Source organism: Pelodiscus sinensis, chromosome 16 (genome assembly GCF_052426305.1).
Source record: "Pelodiscus sinensis isolate ZL-2025 chromosome 16, ASM5242630v1, whole genome shotgun sequence".
Lineage (NCBI taxonomy): Eukaryota > Metazoa > Chordata > Testudines > Trionychidae > Pelodiscus > Pelodiscus sinensis.
In genome coordinates, this window is record NC_143067.1 from 5,387,955 (window position 1) to 5,406,220 (window position 18,266).

An 18,266-nucleotide genomic window follows, 5' to 3' on the forward strand; every position below is an offset into this window, starting at 1 on the left:
TTGTTAGTCTTTAAAGTGCTGCATAGTCCTGTCTTTTGTTTCAGCAAGACCAGACTAACATGGCTACATCTCTATTACTAAAAGAGGGGATATGACGTTTTGTAGTGAGCTAGCCACACCCAGTCTCTGTTCAGACTGTCTGATAGTTAGAGCCCTGTGCAGATACAACATTTGTATCCACATCTGTATCTGCAAAAATGAGCTGCCGCTTCCATAGCTGCAGATGCAGATACTCATGAATATAAAATGGATAGCCGTGGATTTTCAGGGCTCTACTGATAGTGTTAAGTTTGCATATGAATTCTAGCTCTGCAGTTTCACACTGCAGTCTGTTTTTGAAGCTGTTTTCCTCAAGTAGGGCAACTTTCAAGTCTATTACTAAGTGTCCAGGGAGACCGAAGTACTCTCCTACTGTTTTTTGAATGTTACCTTCCTTGATGTCTGATTTGTGTCCTGTTATCCTTTTAAATGACAAGGGAGCTAGGATGAAGAGAAGAAAAGAAGGATGGCAAACTAAAAAAAATAAAAATAGAAAACCCTTGCGGTTTCTCATGATAAAATAGGACCATTTTAAAGTAAGCACGCATTACATTTTGTGTGGTTTGTTTTCAAAGGTGGGTCCATTTTACAAAATTGAAATACAAACGTAAAATCCGCTGGCTTTTAAATTGTGTTGTAATTACTTCACTCGGCCCTAATTATACAAAAAAAAATATCCCTTCTTGCTTCAATATCTGATGTGGTTTAAAATCAAAAGAAGAATTTTTATGTGTAACAAAAAGACAATGCTTAAGTAGAGAAGTGCTTCGATAAATCAGCATTCAGAGAGAAAGCAAAGAGGCTTTGCTGGACACACAATGAAATGCCCAGACCAGGCCTGAACAACTCGGAAAGCGACGAGGGCCATATTACTCCAATGAAAACAGCTGCGGGCCGCAAATAGGGATGCTCTCCCCAAAAATACCGAACACGCAGGTTAAAAATTCACAGCGTCCTGGCATGTGCCGGCATCCCGCTCTCTGGCTCGCACCCCACCTCTTCGCGCCAGAGCTGCTTGCAGGCAGCCCGGCAGCGAGAATCACCGCACTTTCCCCTCCCTAGCGGCGCTCCGCTCCTCCGCCCGGCCGGCAGAACGGATGAGGCCGTGTCACCTGTAGTCGGCACTGGTCGCACAGTGAGCCCATGGGCTGCATGCGGCCCTCGGGCTGTATGTTGGGCAGGCCTGGCCCAGACAAACCTTTGGTATTGCTGACAAGCAGATAAATAAGGTAAGAAATAAACTCAGCAAGGAAGGAAAGATGCTTTGGTCTGTTAAGCATGTGACAGATGCTTGGGGAAGGTTGGGTCTTATATAGCTTTAGCCAGATTTTCATTGTCTACGACCGTGGTCCCCAACACAGTGCCCGCGGGCGCCATGGCACCCACGGGGGCATTTGCATGCGCCCGCCAGGTGCTCGGGGCTGGCTTGGCCCCGGGCACATGGCGCACGGGGAGCGCCGGCCCTGGGCGCGCGGCATTTGGCGGGGGGAGCGCCGGCCCCGGGCACGCGGCGCTTGGCTGGGGGAGCGCCGGCCCCGGGTGTGCGGCGCTTGGGGGGGGAGGGAGCGCCGGCCCCGGGCACGCGGCGCTTGGAGGGGGCCCCGCCCCCGGGCGCGCAAGTGTCCCCGCCCCCTGGCGCCCGGCGGGTGAACGGCCACGCCCCCTGGCGCCCGACAACCTCAAAAGGTTGGGGACCACTGGTCTACGACATGTCAAGAAGCGCTACAAGTGTTCTGTGGCCAAAGAAAGGACTTTACTCTCCAGAACAGTGAATCTGGCCCGTCTCATGAGCACTAACCTTGTTTAGGGGCAAATTGTACTCTCTCTATTATTGTTTATGATGCTATAGCACCTAGGAGTCTCGGTTGGGGATTATGCTAGTCATTGAACACCCAGGAAATGAAAAGACAACCCTTGCTCCAGGTTACTTACAGTCTAAATAAGAGTCCACGAAAGCATGACAGGTGGCTACAACAGTGTGAGGAAGAACAAGATAATGGAGACACAACACTGAGCAGTTGACAACACACCAGCTGTCGAGGCACATCATGTGTTTTGTATGCACCATGCAGAGGCATGGAAGGTCCTACCCGTAGCGGGAAAAGTCTGGAGATGGGGTGAGAACGGGCGGCAGGGCAGCATAAGGAGAGGAAGGGTGATGGGGACCATCTCTGATGCAAAGGAGTCAGACAATTCACTGCAGGAAAAATATTGTGGAGCAGCCCTGCTGATTCAGCAGCTCTCCAAAAACCCTAGGTTTCCTCCAGCGCTACAATTTCCTCTGTATAATAAAGGACAAATGGTCCTCAGCGTAGTGGACCTAACCTGCTGCAATTCACACTCACTTCGGAAGTGCCCTTCTGCAATGCAGCACAGAGAGAGGAAACAAGGAAGAGAACTTATCCTGGAGAAACAAGGCGGCTCATAACTCATACAAATGCCCTCCCGGGGAGCCAGTGGCCAGCACAACCTTGCCCAGGATGGCGTTCAGCCGCTCCGTCTCACAGTCCACCACCACCAGCCGCTCCTTCTTCTTCTCCAGCTCCTGGAAGAGCATCCTGTAGCCCTCTTCTGTTGTCGTCAGGATGTTGACCGCCGTCACCTGCCAGTTCTTCTCGGCGGCTGTGTCCAGCACTTTCTGTAGGACTGACAAGCCTGGGAAGAGACAAGAGAGAGGGGGAACAGGGAGAGAGTCAGGATCTAGTTCTTGTGTGGTAGCCTTTTCTTTTTGCCCTTCTCGTGACCTGTAGTTCGGGTCATGCAGCAACATGAGACCCCAGGAGAACTCCAGCAAGCTTCTAAAACTCATGCCTCCTACTCAAGCCAAACTACGTTATAGGGGCTTCTTCTGTGCTTTCTTTGCCACTATTGAAGAGCAACTAGATATTACCTTCATATTTCACATTTAAAAGCCACTCCACCCAGAATAGCCCTCCCCCCGCAGTGGCAGTGTGGTCTGGTAGATAGGACACCCACCTGACACCCAGAACTGGGTTGTAACCCTAGTTCTACCATTAAACTGCTGTTTCACTTTGGGCAAGCGATTTCATGTGTCTACCATGATTTCCAATCCCACCCTTTATGGGTTGAGACTGTAAGTGCTTGGACATAGGCAGTAAGTCAGAGATATGGTCACCCTTTAAATGAGATACCCTTACTATTCAAGCTAAATACAACAGAGGCAAACAAAAGCATCACACCTCTATGTTGCCTGTTATTGGGGGAGCTTTTGATGCTTTCAGGCAGCGATGGGCAACCTAAGCCAGTCCTGTGGCACCTTACAGACTAACCGAAGTGTTGGAGCATAAGCTTTCGTGGGCAAAGACCCACTTGGTCAGATGCATGCAGTGGGTCTTTGCCCACGAAAGCTTATGCTCCAACACTTCAGTTAGTCTATAAGGTGCCACAGGACTCCTCACCGTTTTTGCAGATTCAGACTAACATGGCTACCCCCCTGATACTAAGCTAGTGAGTGGCTTGCATGCCTGGCTCTGTTTTGTCTCCAGGGGCTGCAAGATTGTTGTAACCAAGACGGTCTCCCGGGATGGGGTCGTTTTACTCACTGCGCTTGCGCACCTAGAATGTACGGGGGGTGCAGGCTGAACCGTCGCAGCGTGTGGATTGGACGCAGAGGGCGGCTCACGGCTCTCTCTGACAATGTTGTGTGCAGTCAGCGCCCACCTCACTTCATGGGCCCTTGTGGGGGCCACTTCAGTAATACTGGTGGGAAAAACCTACGTGGCTGGAGACCTGTGGAATCTGGCAGCCCTGCACGTAGGCTATGGACAACAGAATGCCTAGAATCCCAACGGGCTTCACGTGGGTTGCCTGCCACTGATGGAAGGTCTCGTTCGTGTTTTATATAAGAACATAAGAAGAACATCAGAACGGCCAGACTGGGTCAGACCAAAGCTCCGTCTCGCCCAGTGTCCTGTCGGCCGACAGTGGCCAATACCACATGCCCGAGAAGGAGCGAACAGAACAGGGAATCAACGTGATCCCTCCCCTGTCATCCATTCCCAGCCTCTGACACTATGCACACCCTGATTGGAGATGTGTGTAGTTATCACCAGTGTGAAGGACAGAGAGAGGCACCTACTGCTGCCCTCTCCTGGGAAGTGCAACACGCATACCCTCTCCCTGCCCTGTAGTGGCATGTGACGGCATGGCCCTGCCTCTGGCCTTTTCCCCTATGACGGCATGTCCAGTCCAGGGCATCTTAGGGAAGAAGTCCCCGCTCTCCCCTGAGTGCCCAGGTTGCACCGTGAAAACCCTACTCCAGTGTAAACCTAGTCTGGGCCTCACCACACACTTGTGATTTTGTACCCATTTCAGAGATGGGGAAACTGAGACCAAGAGGGCTAGGCACTTTCCCAAGGTCAGACATGGAGTTTATGACACATCTGGGGAGAGACCCCAACCGCCATGTTTTAACCAACAGATCCCACTTGAGGCTGCATTTATTTACCAGCAGAGCAATGATATGCTCTATTCACGTTTGGGGGAAAAAGGGGCTATTGAGAGCCAATGTAACAGATAATTGGTTCCTAAAAGATCAAGGATTCTCTTTAGTAAGCGATGGGTGTTCACTTAACACAAGGAGCTCAGAGAGTTTTCCAAGGTCCCTCATTTGTGCTGGCAACTTCCAGGCTTGTGTGTAGAAACGGGCCTTTGACACGCATTTCCCCTAAGTGCCAGCCATCCATGGGCACAAATGTGAGCTTCCCACAGGCACTGGGTCGGGCGGGCGGCTTGAAAACAGGATCCTGAGGAATTAGTTCGTTAACGTCAAACCGTTGCCCTGTTTGCTAGTCAAACTGCTTGTGCGCGGCCTACTCTCCTGAGGGAACCGTTGCCCGCTCCGCCCAAGAGTGACAGCCATGCTCCGCCCACCCCTGCCCCTTCCCTCGCCACTCACCCCGGTCCGCATCGTAAATGTAGACAAACTTCTGCCAGCTGTAGTGCTCGATGATGTTGATGAGGGCGTCCTGAAGCTCGGGGCGCAGCTGGAGGACGAACTGGTTGGAGGTGTCGACGGGGAAGCTGGGCGTGATGAAGCAGACGTGGAGCGCGCCGCAGAAGGAGGTGAGCATGTTGACCGTCTTCCGGTCGTAAAACCCAAAGATGGCGTAGACGCCCTTGGAGAACTGCGAGCAGACTGGGAGGGGGAGAAGGAGATCGTCAGGGGAGGTAGCCTCAGAAGCCCAATTTCCAAGGCAAAGCTCTGTGGCGCTGGGCTATATAAACAGGTGCAGCCTTCCTGCAGTGCCAGGAGGTGGGGGATGCCCTGCCCTTTAACTCCACACACCTCCTCTAGCTCTGAATTCAGAGTGCACCGTGAGGGAGGACGGGTTTGCTGCTCTCCCGCGGCTCCCTTGCCGACTTGGGCTTGGATGTGAATGGTTGTTTTGAATAATAATTCTACAAAGTGTTTTCAAAGACAGTCCCCATAAATCACACGGGCTCCGGAGGGCACAGAGCGACAGCTGCTCGCTGCTCAAGCGCCTGCCAGAGGAGCTCTGAGTGACAGAGGTGTCAGCCCGCCATCCCACTCGCCACCCACCAAGCCCAGGGAGAGAAGAAATTCCATTACGAGGCCTGAGCATCCTGCCATAATATTACACACCTGCAGGTGCACACACACACGTGCACACACACATATGCATGTACACACAAACATATACCCTCACACACCCGTATGCATGTACACACAAACATATACCCTCACACACCCGTATGCATGTACACACAAACATATACCCTCACACATGTGCACACCCGTATGCACATATGCATGTACACACAAACATATACCCTCACACACCCGTATGCATGTACACACAAACATATACACTCACACACATGCACATATGCATGTACACACATACACATTCACACAGACATGTGCTCAACGCGCACGTGCACACACACACACACACACCCATGTGTGCATACACACATAACATTGGGACCGATTCTTCACCCTCGTATGCTCTCTCTGCTCCGCTCATGTTCACATTGCTCCCCAGGCTGACATAGCAGGTGGGCTGGTGCACCCGGTGCCTTCTACTGCCTCCCCACAGCCACAGGCCCGTACAACCTCCTTTTCAAAGTTGCCATGGGGGCAGCTGAGGGAGCACATTTTCAGTTCGAAAGGCTTATGGTCTCCAAAGAGCATCACCCTCCAGAGTTGCGAGCTAGAGCCTCAAAGGCCATACGCGGTGCTCCGGCCACAGGCTCAACACTGCTGAGAGAGATAGGGATACCTTCGGGGTGCCCATGGGTTCCTAGTATCTCATTGCCTCCAAGGAGGCCTATTATCCTGACTGTTTCCATGCATGTTGATCTGATTAGTGAGACTGGGACTTTTCAGCCTGGAAAGAGATGACGGGGGGGGGGGATATGAAAGTGGTCTATAAAATCATGAGTGGTGCAGAGAAAATCAATAAAGAAATGCAGTTTGTGCCTTCTCTTGACACAAGAACTAGGGGTCAGCAAATGAAATGAATAGGCAGTGGGTTTAAAACAAACACAAGGCAGTATTTCTTCACACACTGCACAGCCAACCTGTGGAACTCCTTGCCACAAGATGTTATGAAGGCTAAGACAGGGTTAAAAAAAGAACTAAATACATTCATGGAGGATAGGTCCATCAATAGCCATTAGCCAGGATGGGCAGGCCTGGTGTCCCTAGCCTCTGTTTGCCAGAAACTGAGAATGGGTGACAGGAGATGGATTATTTGATGATTCCCTGTTCTGTTCACTCCCTCTGGGATACCTGGCATTGGCCACTGTCAGCAGACAGGACACTGGGCTAGATGGACCTTTGGTCTGACCCAGTCTGGCTGTTCTTATGTTCTTTTTGCTTTTGAAAGCTGGGGGTGGGGAAGGCTGGGTCGGGAGATGGCAGTGGCCTGTCAGTTCACCCTGAGGGGGAGAGGGAGGAGGTGTCAGGTGATCGGCTGCTCTTGGTTTCTGATCGCAGCGGTTACCGGTGCTGCCGTGCAGTCTGGGAGGCCGCTGTCACATGCTGACGGCCTCCTCAGGAGAGCACTTAATGAGATCGTGGGAGCAGCTGGAAAACTGCCTCTAGAGTTCGGCGAAGCAGAGAGAGCCGCACGCTCCGCGGGGGTTGCAAAACTCAGTCCCAGATACAGTCAGACTCATTTAATATCCCTCCTGCCCATGGCACATCCCAGTTATTATCAATAAACCTTCAGGCCCCAGGCATTGAGAGTGACAGTATTTCCGTCTGTCAGAACTCCTGACAGTAGCATTTCCCTCTATTGTCGCTCCAGGTCTTACAGACCCCTGGGCGGTGACGTTACACTGACTCAAGGCTTCTCGCTGCCCCCAAGTGAAAGAAAGGCGGAGGAGCTGATGTGACAGCTTCATTTTGGGGTCCCCTTGCCCTGTTCTTGGGAATCGCACAGTCTGCTTCTGGAGGGGGACAGCCAGCACCGTGCATTCCTGGGCCTCAAAACCAGCAATCTAAAGAAGCCCTTTGCCTCACTGGCTTGATACAGAGTCTGATTCCCTCCACTCTGTGGGTTCCAAGGAGGCCTCTTATGCTTATAAGACGCACACATGAGGACTGGCAGCAAGTCACTGAGGCACGTAGGGACGCGGAGGACCCCAGAGTGCAGGAGTACTGCTGTAGGGTGGTCCGGTGAGGAAAGGGCCAGAAGAGACACGGGGCTTAAACCAGGACAGGAGACAAGTAACTGAAGGCGAGACGCCAGCCAGCAGAAGGCACGCCGAGGCTGAAGAGCTGATTCCCCGAGTGACCAGCAGGAGGCGCTGCGGTGGTGAGCCCACAACCCGTTACACCCCTAATAGCCGAAGCTTCATTTAATCCCTGAAATCAGGACTTTTAAATCCATTCCCAAAGTCTCTTTTTTGGGGCACTGTTCTAGCTCTGCAGCCCAGTATATCCCCACCCTATGAAGCCAAACACGGCTCTTTGAGGGAAGGGCTGTGGAAGGTACAGTAATTAGACATCTCTCCGGAAGGCTGAATTGTATCCCTCATGACAATCCCAGCACCCGCTCACAATGTCACCCCCGCCAGGCACTCACTGGAACAACACAGGTTCGCATCTTCCTGACACAAGAAACAGAGCCGAGGATTCTCACTCTGGGGCGGGTGAAGCTGTTTTGCAAGGAAAGCTCCGGATTTCACGGCTCGTTTCAACGTGGCCACCGCGGAGTTTCCCCCTTCTGATATGCTCAGGAAGGGTGTAAGACTGGAAACGACCGACCTGATGCCCGATCCCTGATGCATCTCTCGCTGGTCTCCCAATGGAAGGCGCAGAAGCTTTGTCATGCTTTGAGTGACCAGCCAGGGAAATGCCTAACCCAGCCTGCTGTCATGGAGACCCAGTGGAAGTGACTTTTGGCCAGTGATGTGTGTCAGCAGGTCATGCCGGCACTTTAAACTTCTGCTGCATTTTCTTTTTATTTCTTCCCTGTAGCATGCTGCTGCAAGAGGCCCTAAACCAGCGAAGGGCAACCTAGGCTAGTGAGTGGGCTGCACGCGTGGCCCTCTTGGCTAGCTCTGGATCAAACTGCTGCCACAGGCATTGGGCCGGAGGCAGATGTTAGAGCACATGCAGCTGCTGAAGGGAGCTTTCCCCAAACACAGACAGAACCTGGGGCCGGGGGTTTGGCCCAGTCAATACAACCAGGCTGAAGAAGGAGCCTCGACTCCGCAGAGGTTCTGACCAACACGGTGATGGAGTCTTATGACGCAGCAGCCTGAAACCCGCCCTTTGAGCCCCATGCCCAAGCACTAGCAGCCATTCCAGGCGGAACCTGAGGAGGTGGGCAGTGTGGACACTCAAGGGAGTATATTTAAGAGCTAGGGACTTGTACACTCACTAGTGCTACTACGATTGTACCATGTGACCCCCACGTAGGAGCCCTCAAATGGTCTTTTGCGCTAACTGAGGCTTGTCCTTGCTCAGCTAAAAACACCAGGGTTGTATCTGAGTGCCGCATTGCTTCCGGAGAGAAATTTCCTCCTCCCCGAAAGATGAGAGAGAGAGAGATTGGGCCCAGTGGGAGGCAGATGGAGTACGCTGCCACTCAGGCATGTGGCTTAGAATTTCAGCATCACACAGCAAGTTAGGCCTGGAACTGAAGCGCAGAAAGAAATTAAGGGCCAGGAGGTTTTCCAAATAGCTCAGTGTTCCCATTCGGACACCAAAATAAAGAGGCCAGGTTTTCAAAAGAGCTGGGCACAGTGGGTGTCGAGCTCTTCTGAACGGGAGGGGAACACTTTTGAAAGTCTGCATGTGCACATCACACATGGAGTCTGGGGGAGAACTAGATTTTGAGCTAAGATTTCACGAGCGGCAAACCACTCTCTTAACCTCCAGGCTGGCCTTCCTCTTTCTGCAGTTCAGCCTGCCCCATTGGAACCCAGAAACCCTGCACACCAGAATTTCCTTTTTTTAGGGGTTTTTAAATCCTTTCTGAAAGCCTCCAACTAGAAGAATTGGTGGTACCTCTCTTGACATCTCTTAAAGAGGGGAAGATACCACGGACGCAAAATTGCAGCTGAAAAATGTGCTTTTCTTTGTCTCGCTATGGAGTCTCTTTCCAATTGGCAGTAATGTCTATCAGCCAGAACTGTAGCCATGTGGGACAGACACCTTTTCACAGAAAAGTAGCACATCAGATAGAAGTATTCTCAACATCATGTCCATGTGACAGAACTGATGGGACTAATGAACAGTGTTATATGATTCCATATGCGAGAGAGACAATTCGGTGCTCGGGGGAGCCGGGCCTCAGATTCAATGCATGATTATTTAAAGTGACACGCCTGGTCCAGCTAAGCCAATGATTTGTAATTAATAATCCAGCCAATACATTTATCCTATTGCTGCACATACCATGATTTCGGCAAACAGATTTACTATTGAAAATGATTTTACTTTGTAAAATAACAAAACAATTAATGGCATGGATCAATCATGCATAGTCAACACTCCTACGCTGTTTTGAGAGAGCCAGAAATCCTAGCATTTGAAACAGATTGCACCAAAGGAGACTGAAAGAACGAACAGTCCTTATTGTTCGTAATTTTGGAAAAGATCCTTGGCTCACATCATGTTTTCAAGTCTCAAAGGCAGAGCTGGGTTAGTTAGTTTCCTAGTATAGAGAGGACCTAAGGTGCCACAGGACTCCTCATTGTTTGTGCAGATACAATTTCAAAATAACGAAAATCGATTTAATAACTCCCAGAATAACGAAATTGAAATAGCATGTCCTCATTATGGGGGAGCCTTAAAATTAGTCCAAGATAGGCTCCGTTCATGTGGATGTGTCACCTAGACGTAGAATCCCACGAAGCACTGGGGAGTAGTTAGTTTGAATTACTCTGGGAAGTAGCTATCTCAAAATAACCACACTGGAGCATCCACACTACCGCTATTTTGAAATAACTTATTTCAAAATTCGCATGATTCTTTGAGGAAAACAGGACAGATTTCAAAATAAGCATTATTTTGAAATAATGGGCTTGGTAGTTGTGGACGTTCTGCTCATTAATTCATCCTAAGGGGGGTTATTTTGAAATAGAGCCCCAGTGTAGACCAAGGTTTAGAGAGTATGGGTATGTCTACACTTGCACCCTCTTTCGAGAGAGGGATGCAAATGCAGCTGAGCAAAATTGCAAATGAAGCATGGATTTGAATTTCCCACGCTTCATTTGCATAATCGTGGACCACCGCTATTTCGAAATACCCTATTTCGAAATAACAAACGCTGTGTAGATGTGATTATTTTGAAAGAAATCCCTTCTTTTGAAATAACCGGTAAACCTCATTTTTTTGAGGAGTAAGGATTATTTTGAAAGAAGGGGTTCTTTCAAAATAACCGCATCTACACAGCGTTTGTTATTTCGAAATAGCGGCGGTCCACAATTATGCAAATGAAGCACAGGAAATTCAAATCCGTGTTTCATTTGCAATTTCGCTCAGCCGCACTTGCATACCTCTCTTGAAAGAGGGTGCAAGTGTAGACATACCCTTAGAGATTTATTAGGGCAAAACCCACTTCATCAGATGAATTGGAGTGGAAGTTACAGAGGCCCGGGTAGATATACAGCCGGTCCCCGAGTTGCGAACAGTCGACTTACGACCAAAACTGTTGTAAATGGCGGATCCCGAGTTACAAATGCGATCCGCGCTTACGAACAGTGCGGTTGCTTTTAACTCAATGGGGTCCGACTTATGAACAAACCGAGTTACGACCAATTGCTTGGTCCGTAACGGGTTCGTAAGTCGGAGAGACGCAGTATATCGGATGAGGCTAATCAAGTCAGTGGCTCATTCCGTCAGTGGCAGTGGCTCATTCACAGCATTTGGCCTGGAGCTGTGACTATCAAGAGGGGACATTGGCTTTGTAGTGCGCTATCCAGTTTAGATTCTTATTCAATCCTAAATTGATTGTATTGAATTTGTAAATGAACTCCAGTTCAGCTGTCTCCCTTTGTAACTGGGCTGTGAAATGCTTTTGCAGAAGGAAGGCTACTTTCAAATCCGTTACTGAGTGTCTAGAGAGGGGTTTTCAGATTCACAGAAATGCCAACTAGTCACTGCAGATTACTGGAGGGAGTGTAAGAGAAGAAGGACTGGCCAGAGTGTGATCCTTTGGGAACAACTGGAGAGTTTTCATGACAGCTGATGAGGCAACATTAGTAACGGTAATAGTTGAGAATTGCAATCACCTTTCCGGCAATAATCCTAACTCCAGTGATGGAAAATCCTAACTCCAATGGTCAAATTGTTCAAGGGCTTGTGACTAGCTTGAAATAATTATGTACCAAATATATTTCAATCCTCCAGGAGATAAAGGAGGTAAATATTTCCTATGAATTTAACAGAATAAAGGAATTTGGATTTTTTTCCCATTGTGTCATGGGTTGCGTTGTTTTGTCAAGGACTGAGTAGGAGGCGGCATGTCACTAAGATGGCAGCTGGTGCGAAAATGACAGGGAGAGGTTTTTAATGAATAGGGGAAAAAGCAGCACAAAACAGCACTGTCAGATGTCTCGCTTATCCTTCCCCAGCTCCACATTCCCTCAGATTTGGCCCGATTTTTGAGCTGCCATCCTGTCTCGAGTAGGCAGCAGGCCTTTTGCACATGCCTTGGCTATCAACTGTGATGGGGACACTGCACGTGCCTCAGTTTGCTGGCATTATTGCCTTTAAGATAAGAGCCTTTCCGTGTCCCAAGTCTCCTCCTAACTTCTCCTTTCATATGAAAATTGGCCCCAGCAGATCACTGAAGCCTGACAGGATTAGGAAATTGGCCTTATGCAGAAAGCACACCATGGATATCGCTTAGCCACTGACACCTGCAAGTCAGCTGAAGACGTGGCTCCCAGGCACCTGAGCAGACAGCCCTAAAACCAGGAAAGCGACATGCTCCAGCTTTCAATCACACATTGTCATTGCAGGAGGGAAAGGGGATGGGGAAATTTGAAATGCACAAAACAGCTCAGAAACAATTGCTCTCGCTAATCAGTTGGCAGGGCAGAGGGCTAGACTTCTACGTGGAGTCCTGCTTCTGGGAAGTTCGAGGGTGTTAGGAACTGGAGTTTTAGTCTGACCCATTTTAGAGACAGGGTCAGTCGCACGGTCTGGACTTTGCCATGGAGGACACTTTCTTTTAGGGTGTCCCTTCTTGGTTGCTATGGAGATTAGACCCTTTCCAGATGTGCTGCCCCCTTGTGGGCCCGGCTACCACTGTCTCGCACTCTCTCCAACTCAGGGTGATCTTCCTTTAAGGTTTGGCCTTCTGGCCAGGTGACTATGTGTTTTCCCTCTTCCAGGGTATCAAAGTCTTCCTCTACAAACCATCTCAGGTAGTCTTCAGGCAGTCTTAAACTCTCCTGCCCTTTTCGCCACACCCTCTGTCCTAGGTTCCCTCCCTCCCTCCCTCCCTCCCTCCCTCCCTTCCTTCCTTCCTTCCTTCCTTCCTTCCTTCCTTCCTTCCTTCCTTCCTTCCTTCCAATGGGTGGGTACCTGCTCCCTCACTGCTGCCACATTGCTGACTTTATACCAGCCCAACCTGCTCCTTCTTCAGTTAGGCTCTGTCATCATTCAAGGCCAGCTCATTCCCTCCAGCTCAGTGGTCCCTTCTCAGCCCCGTTCACCCCTTTTAGCCTAGTATTGAGTGAACATCTCAACACCGACCTATGTCTGAGTCGGGGGAATCTGTGGTTTTTAATGTGACTCACGGGAAAAGACCCAGGAAACACTCTCTTTCCTACAACTAACAGAACAGAACACTGAGAAACTCATTCTCAATCCCCGGGCAAGTGGGTCTGTTTTCAGTAGATGGCATTTTCCCCTCTTGCATCGTTCAGCGCCAACAGCAGTGGTACCATATTTCAGGTCTGACGAAGCCAACTTGAAACAGCTATGGGGGGGACACTGGCCACACAAGGGATGTAAATGAGAAATCCCAGAAGGCTGCCGGTTTCTTCAAGAGGGAACACGGGGAGATTCTGGTGGGACTCCAGAAAGAGTTCTCTAGGAAGCGACTTGTTTGCTGTTGATGGAGTTCGAGAGCTCGCTGGAGAGGAGTGTTTAGCTGTAGCTCACCTCTCATTTGTTTTCAAAAGTGCTGTTGTCTCCCAGGACTGGAGATGTGAAATGTAATATTCAGCCAAAGATTTAACTTCATTTGCAAGGCATTTAAAAATCCCCAGGTAAGACTGAACTCGGCAAATGGCTGAAGCCTCATTACCATAATGCAGCTCTTCCTTCACCTCAGCAAGCTGACCAGGAAACAGAAACAAAACATAATCCTCTCGATTTGAGCTCAAAGCAAAAGAAACCCTCTGACATTAGGGGTGTCAAGAAACAGTCCCTAAGACTCTCTTGCCTGACTTGCTCCGTGTGCGTATATGTGAGTGCAATTTATTTTTAGCATTGTCTGCCCGGAGGCGGCCCTCACACAGTGATGGAGGACCTGACATCAGGTCGGAGAAGCCGGTGGAATTTGGATCAGAGGGTGCTAGTGTCTGTTCCTATTAGGAACAACTCACAAACATTTGTCTTCACAGTGCTTCAACATGGCCTAGGTGCCAGAGTGCATCTCCTCACTGCATTCCAGCGACAGTGAATGCCCACAGATTTCTCTGGCAGGGAAAATAGATCCTCTATTCCCCCAGGCCTTCAAAATATTCCCTCACCTGAAAGGGGATGTTTCCCACATCTTGACTGACCCACAAATCATAATACAAGAAGCATTCCCTTATCCCCATTTTAAACCGCTTAAAAGGCAGTGTGGTATGCTGGCCTTTCACTGTTTCCTGCATTACTTGTCATTATCTCTTCAAAGCTTGAAGCCAAACTGGCTTCCAGGTCAAGGTGTGTTATTCCCTGCAATCACATATGAACATTAGCTAATTATCGTAGGGTGGCTTGTGAGCATAAGGGCTGTTGGCATCAATGTTTCTCCCTTCTTGGTTGAAAAAGAATTTTTAAAAATGTAACAAAAACACCCACAAGCAGTAAAGAAAGTGATACGTAGAGTCCCGTGTGGATACAAAATTTGTATCTGCACCTGAATCCAGAAAAAAGAGCCGCGGATATCCGCAGTGACATCTGCGGATGAGGACACCCTTGGATATATAGCGAAAGTCCATGGATTTGTAGGGCTCTAGTGATAGGGATTTTTCAAATGGCTGGAAAGCCACCTAATATTGATGGAGACACTTGAATGGCCGACCATTTCTCTGCTCCCATTGAGCTAAAATCTGACGTGGGATGCTTGTTTAGTGCAGGCTGCTGGGTATAGTGTCACTGAGTTTAAAGCTAGAAGGGACCATAATATCCTCTCATCTGATCTCCTGTAAATCACAAGCCACCAGCCAACACCAATAGCCGAAACCCAACACCTGAAATGTGAGCAAAGTCTTGCAGCCCACAGGCACAGAATAGCAGGGACCGAGTTCCTTCAATACCCCAGGCCCCTGCAATGGTCTGGAAAGGATTAAGTGAGAAAACCGGAAGAAAAATGGCAACAAAATGTTTTTGGCCATCAGAAATCAACAACAAGGCAATCGGTCTTTCCTCTAGGCTTGCAACTCTTCACGTACAACTTTTGGACTCGAATTCTGCAGCTGGTGGTACTTCTGGATTGCAGAGTTTGGGCGGCGGCAACCCCAACTTGACCTCTGACCTCACCATCAGCAAATCATCAACAGGGGATTTCACTCATTCAGTGCTTTTTTTGTTTTAAGCTACAATCTTGCAACTTGGTTCGTGCTTGTTCTGATTGCGGAGGGGGGGAAAGGGGATCCAAACTTAGTTTTTAATTTTTTATCGCAAGATGACCAAAAGACTATAACTAGAGAGAGCTGAATACCGGGCAGCAGGGATAAGTGTAAAGTAATGCACATCGGGAAAAATAACCCCAACTATACGTACAGTATGATGGGGGCTAATTTGGCTACGACAAATCAGGAAAGAGATCTTGGAGTTATCGTGGACAGTTCTCTGAAAACTTCCACACAGAGTGCAGCGGCCGTCAAAAAGGCAAATAGGATGCTAGGAATTATTAGGAAAGGGATAGAAAATAAGACCCAGAACATCTTACTGCCCCTGTATAAAACTATGGTACGCCCACATCTTGAATACTGTGTACACATGTGGTCTCCTCACCTCAAAAAAGATATTTTGGCCTTGGAAAGGGTTCAGAAAAGGGCAACTAAAATGATTAGGGGTTTGGAACGGGTTCCATATGAGGAGAGGCTAAAGAGACTGGGACTTTTCAGTTTAGAAAAGAGGAGACTGAGGGGGGATATGATAGAGGTCTATAGTGGTGTGGAGAGGGCTGATAAAGAAAAGTTATTTATTAGTTCCCATAATAGAAGAACTAGAGGACACCAAATGAAATTAATGGGTAGCAGGTTTAAAACTAATAAAAGGAAGTTCTTCTTCACACAGCATGTTGTCAACCTGTGGAACTCCTTGCCAGAGGAGGCTGTGAAGGCTAGGACTATAATAGAGTTTAAAGAGAAGCTGGATAAATTCATGGAGGTTAGGTCCATAAAAGGCTATTAGCCAGGGGATAAAATGGTGCCCTTGGCTTCTGTTTGTCAGAGGCTGGAGAGGGATGGCAGGAGACAAATCGTTTGATCATTGTCTTCGGTCCACCCTCTCTGGGGCACCTGGTGCTGGCCACTGTCAGTAGACAGGATACTGGGCTAGACGGACCTTTGGTCTGACCCAGTACGGCCGTTCTTATGTTCTTATGTTCTTAGGGAACAGCTGATTTTGTGAAAGTTGCATCGGCTTCTCCCCGGAGTTTAAATAACTATATAATGGTGGGCCGATTGCTTTGTGGAGGAACAGCAAATCAAAAGCCAAACCATTTTTTTAAAGAGCTCTGGACAGGAGTCTGTTTGCAGGAAAAATGATATTTTCCTTCTTCCCGTGCATGAAGTGGTCAGAGAGGGCAGGAGGCCGCCACTTCAGGCATCCGAGATCACACATTCTATTTAATGGTTTGGATCCAAGAACATGGTTGGGGGTGAATAAAGGCAAGGCCAGTTGCAGAAGCTGAATGCAAGCCCAGGACCATCTGCCGGCAGTTAGTGCATAACACTTTACCCTGCCCACTTTATAGGGCACAGCTAATTTTGTGGCCTGCAAACTCCACTTTCCTCTTTGAAGCTCAGGCTTGTGTCAGGGCTGGGTGGGACGAGGGGCTGTGACTAGCTGCCATCTCCACCCCCCTCGCATTGCACTGATACAGAGCACGGGCAACGCTGAGAATCCAACCTAATGTGCTTTGCAGGCATCTATGAATTAAGCCTCACAACCCCAGGGGGAGGAAGATGGAGCATCATATTCCCCATCTAAACAAGAGAGAAAAGGAAAGAGAGGTTAACACCCTCGCTCAAGGCCACAGAGCCATGGAATAGTAGAGGTAAGAAGAAAACAAAGCAGCCTACTTTCCAGTGCTGTTCTTCAACTATTTCATAGCAAACATAGTATTGCAGTGGGCTATCCAACCAGGCGGACTACTTGCCAGTACTTTGGGGTATGTCTACACTAGCTCGTTAGTTCGAGCTAGGTAGGCAAATGAGGGCAACCGGAGTTGCAAATGAAGCCTGGGATTTAAATATCCTGGGCTTCATTTGCATGCTCCTGGGCGCCGCCATTTTTAAATCCCCCTTAGTCCGAACTCCGTGCCCGCGGCTACACATGGCACGGAGTAGGTAGTTCGAATTAGAGATCCTAATTCGAACTACCGTTACTCCTCATGGAACGAGGAGCACAGAGTTTGGACTAAGGGGGATTTAAAAATGGCGACGCCCGGGAACATGTAAATGAAGCCCAGGATATTTAAATCCCAGGCTTCATTTGCAACTCCGGTTGCCCTCACTTGCCTACCTAGCTCGAACTAATGAGCTAGTGTAGACGTACCCTTTATGTGTCTGCAAAGGGCCCAGCATGAGCCCCTGATATAAGTTGGAGCCTCCAAACATGGCCACACTGCAGATAAGCAAAGTTAAGAATCAGTGCTTTATCCTCTCTGGTAACATGCACCCTAAAAAACCTTGGCAGAAAAATCTTTAAAATATTCACTTTTCTGCTGCCTTTCATCTGTCCGTCCTGTCATATTTTCAGCGCCACGAATCCAAGTTCCCACTGCCCGCTACTGTGCCTTTTAAAAACCTGAGCCTTTTAAAAGCGTTTTCTCTTCCCATCGGCTAACCAGGCTCATTTCTGAGTCATAAATATCCTGCCACCCCACCAGGAGCAAACACAATTGCAATGAAGTCTTGTGAAATCCATTCATGAATTGGGATGAGGTTAAAAAAAAATCTTATTTATCATATGCAAAATACAGTTTGTTATGCAGTCCCTCTAGCCCATCTCCTCCTTCAGTGAAAATGTGATTTTTATAGACTCTGATTTCGCTGCATTTGAAGTCCCCAGAAATGGAGCAATAAATATTAAAGGCTACTATGATGGGAAAATGACATTCCTACTATAAACGGGGGTGAGAAATAAAGAACATAAGAACAGCCAGACTGGGTCAGACCAAAGGTCCATCTAGCTCAGTGTCCTGTCTGATGACACTGGCCAATGCCAGATGCCCCAGAGGGAATGAACAAAAGAGGGAACCACCAAGTGATCCATCACCTATTGCCCATTCCCAGCTCCTAACAAACAGAGGCTAGGGACCCCCTCC

General features: G+C 48.9%; 1 protein-coding gene across 2 annotated transcripts in view; it reads right to left on the reverse strand.

Moving 5' to 3' along the window:
- Nucleotides 1-18,266, reverse strand: part of GRIA1 (glutamate ionotropic receptor AMPA type subunit 1) — a 219,167-nt gene that overhangs the window by 96,324 nt on the left and 104,577 nt on the right. For both annotated transcript variants that reach the window (XM_006138269.5, XM_006138270.5), the window contains exons 3-4: nucleotides 4,958-5,197; nucleotides 2,510-2,694 (exon numbers count right to left, since the gene is read on the reverse strand). In XM_006138269.5, the coding sequence (XP_006138331.2) occupies nucleotides 2,510-2,694; nucleotides 4,958-5,197 (425 nt within the window). The remainder of the gene's footprint in view (nucleotides 1-2,509; nucleotides 2,695-4,957; nucleotides 5,198-18,266) is intronic.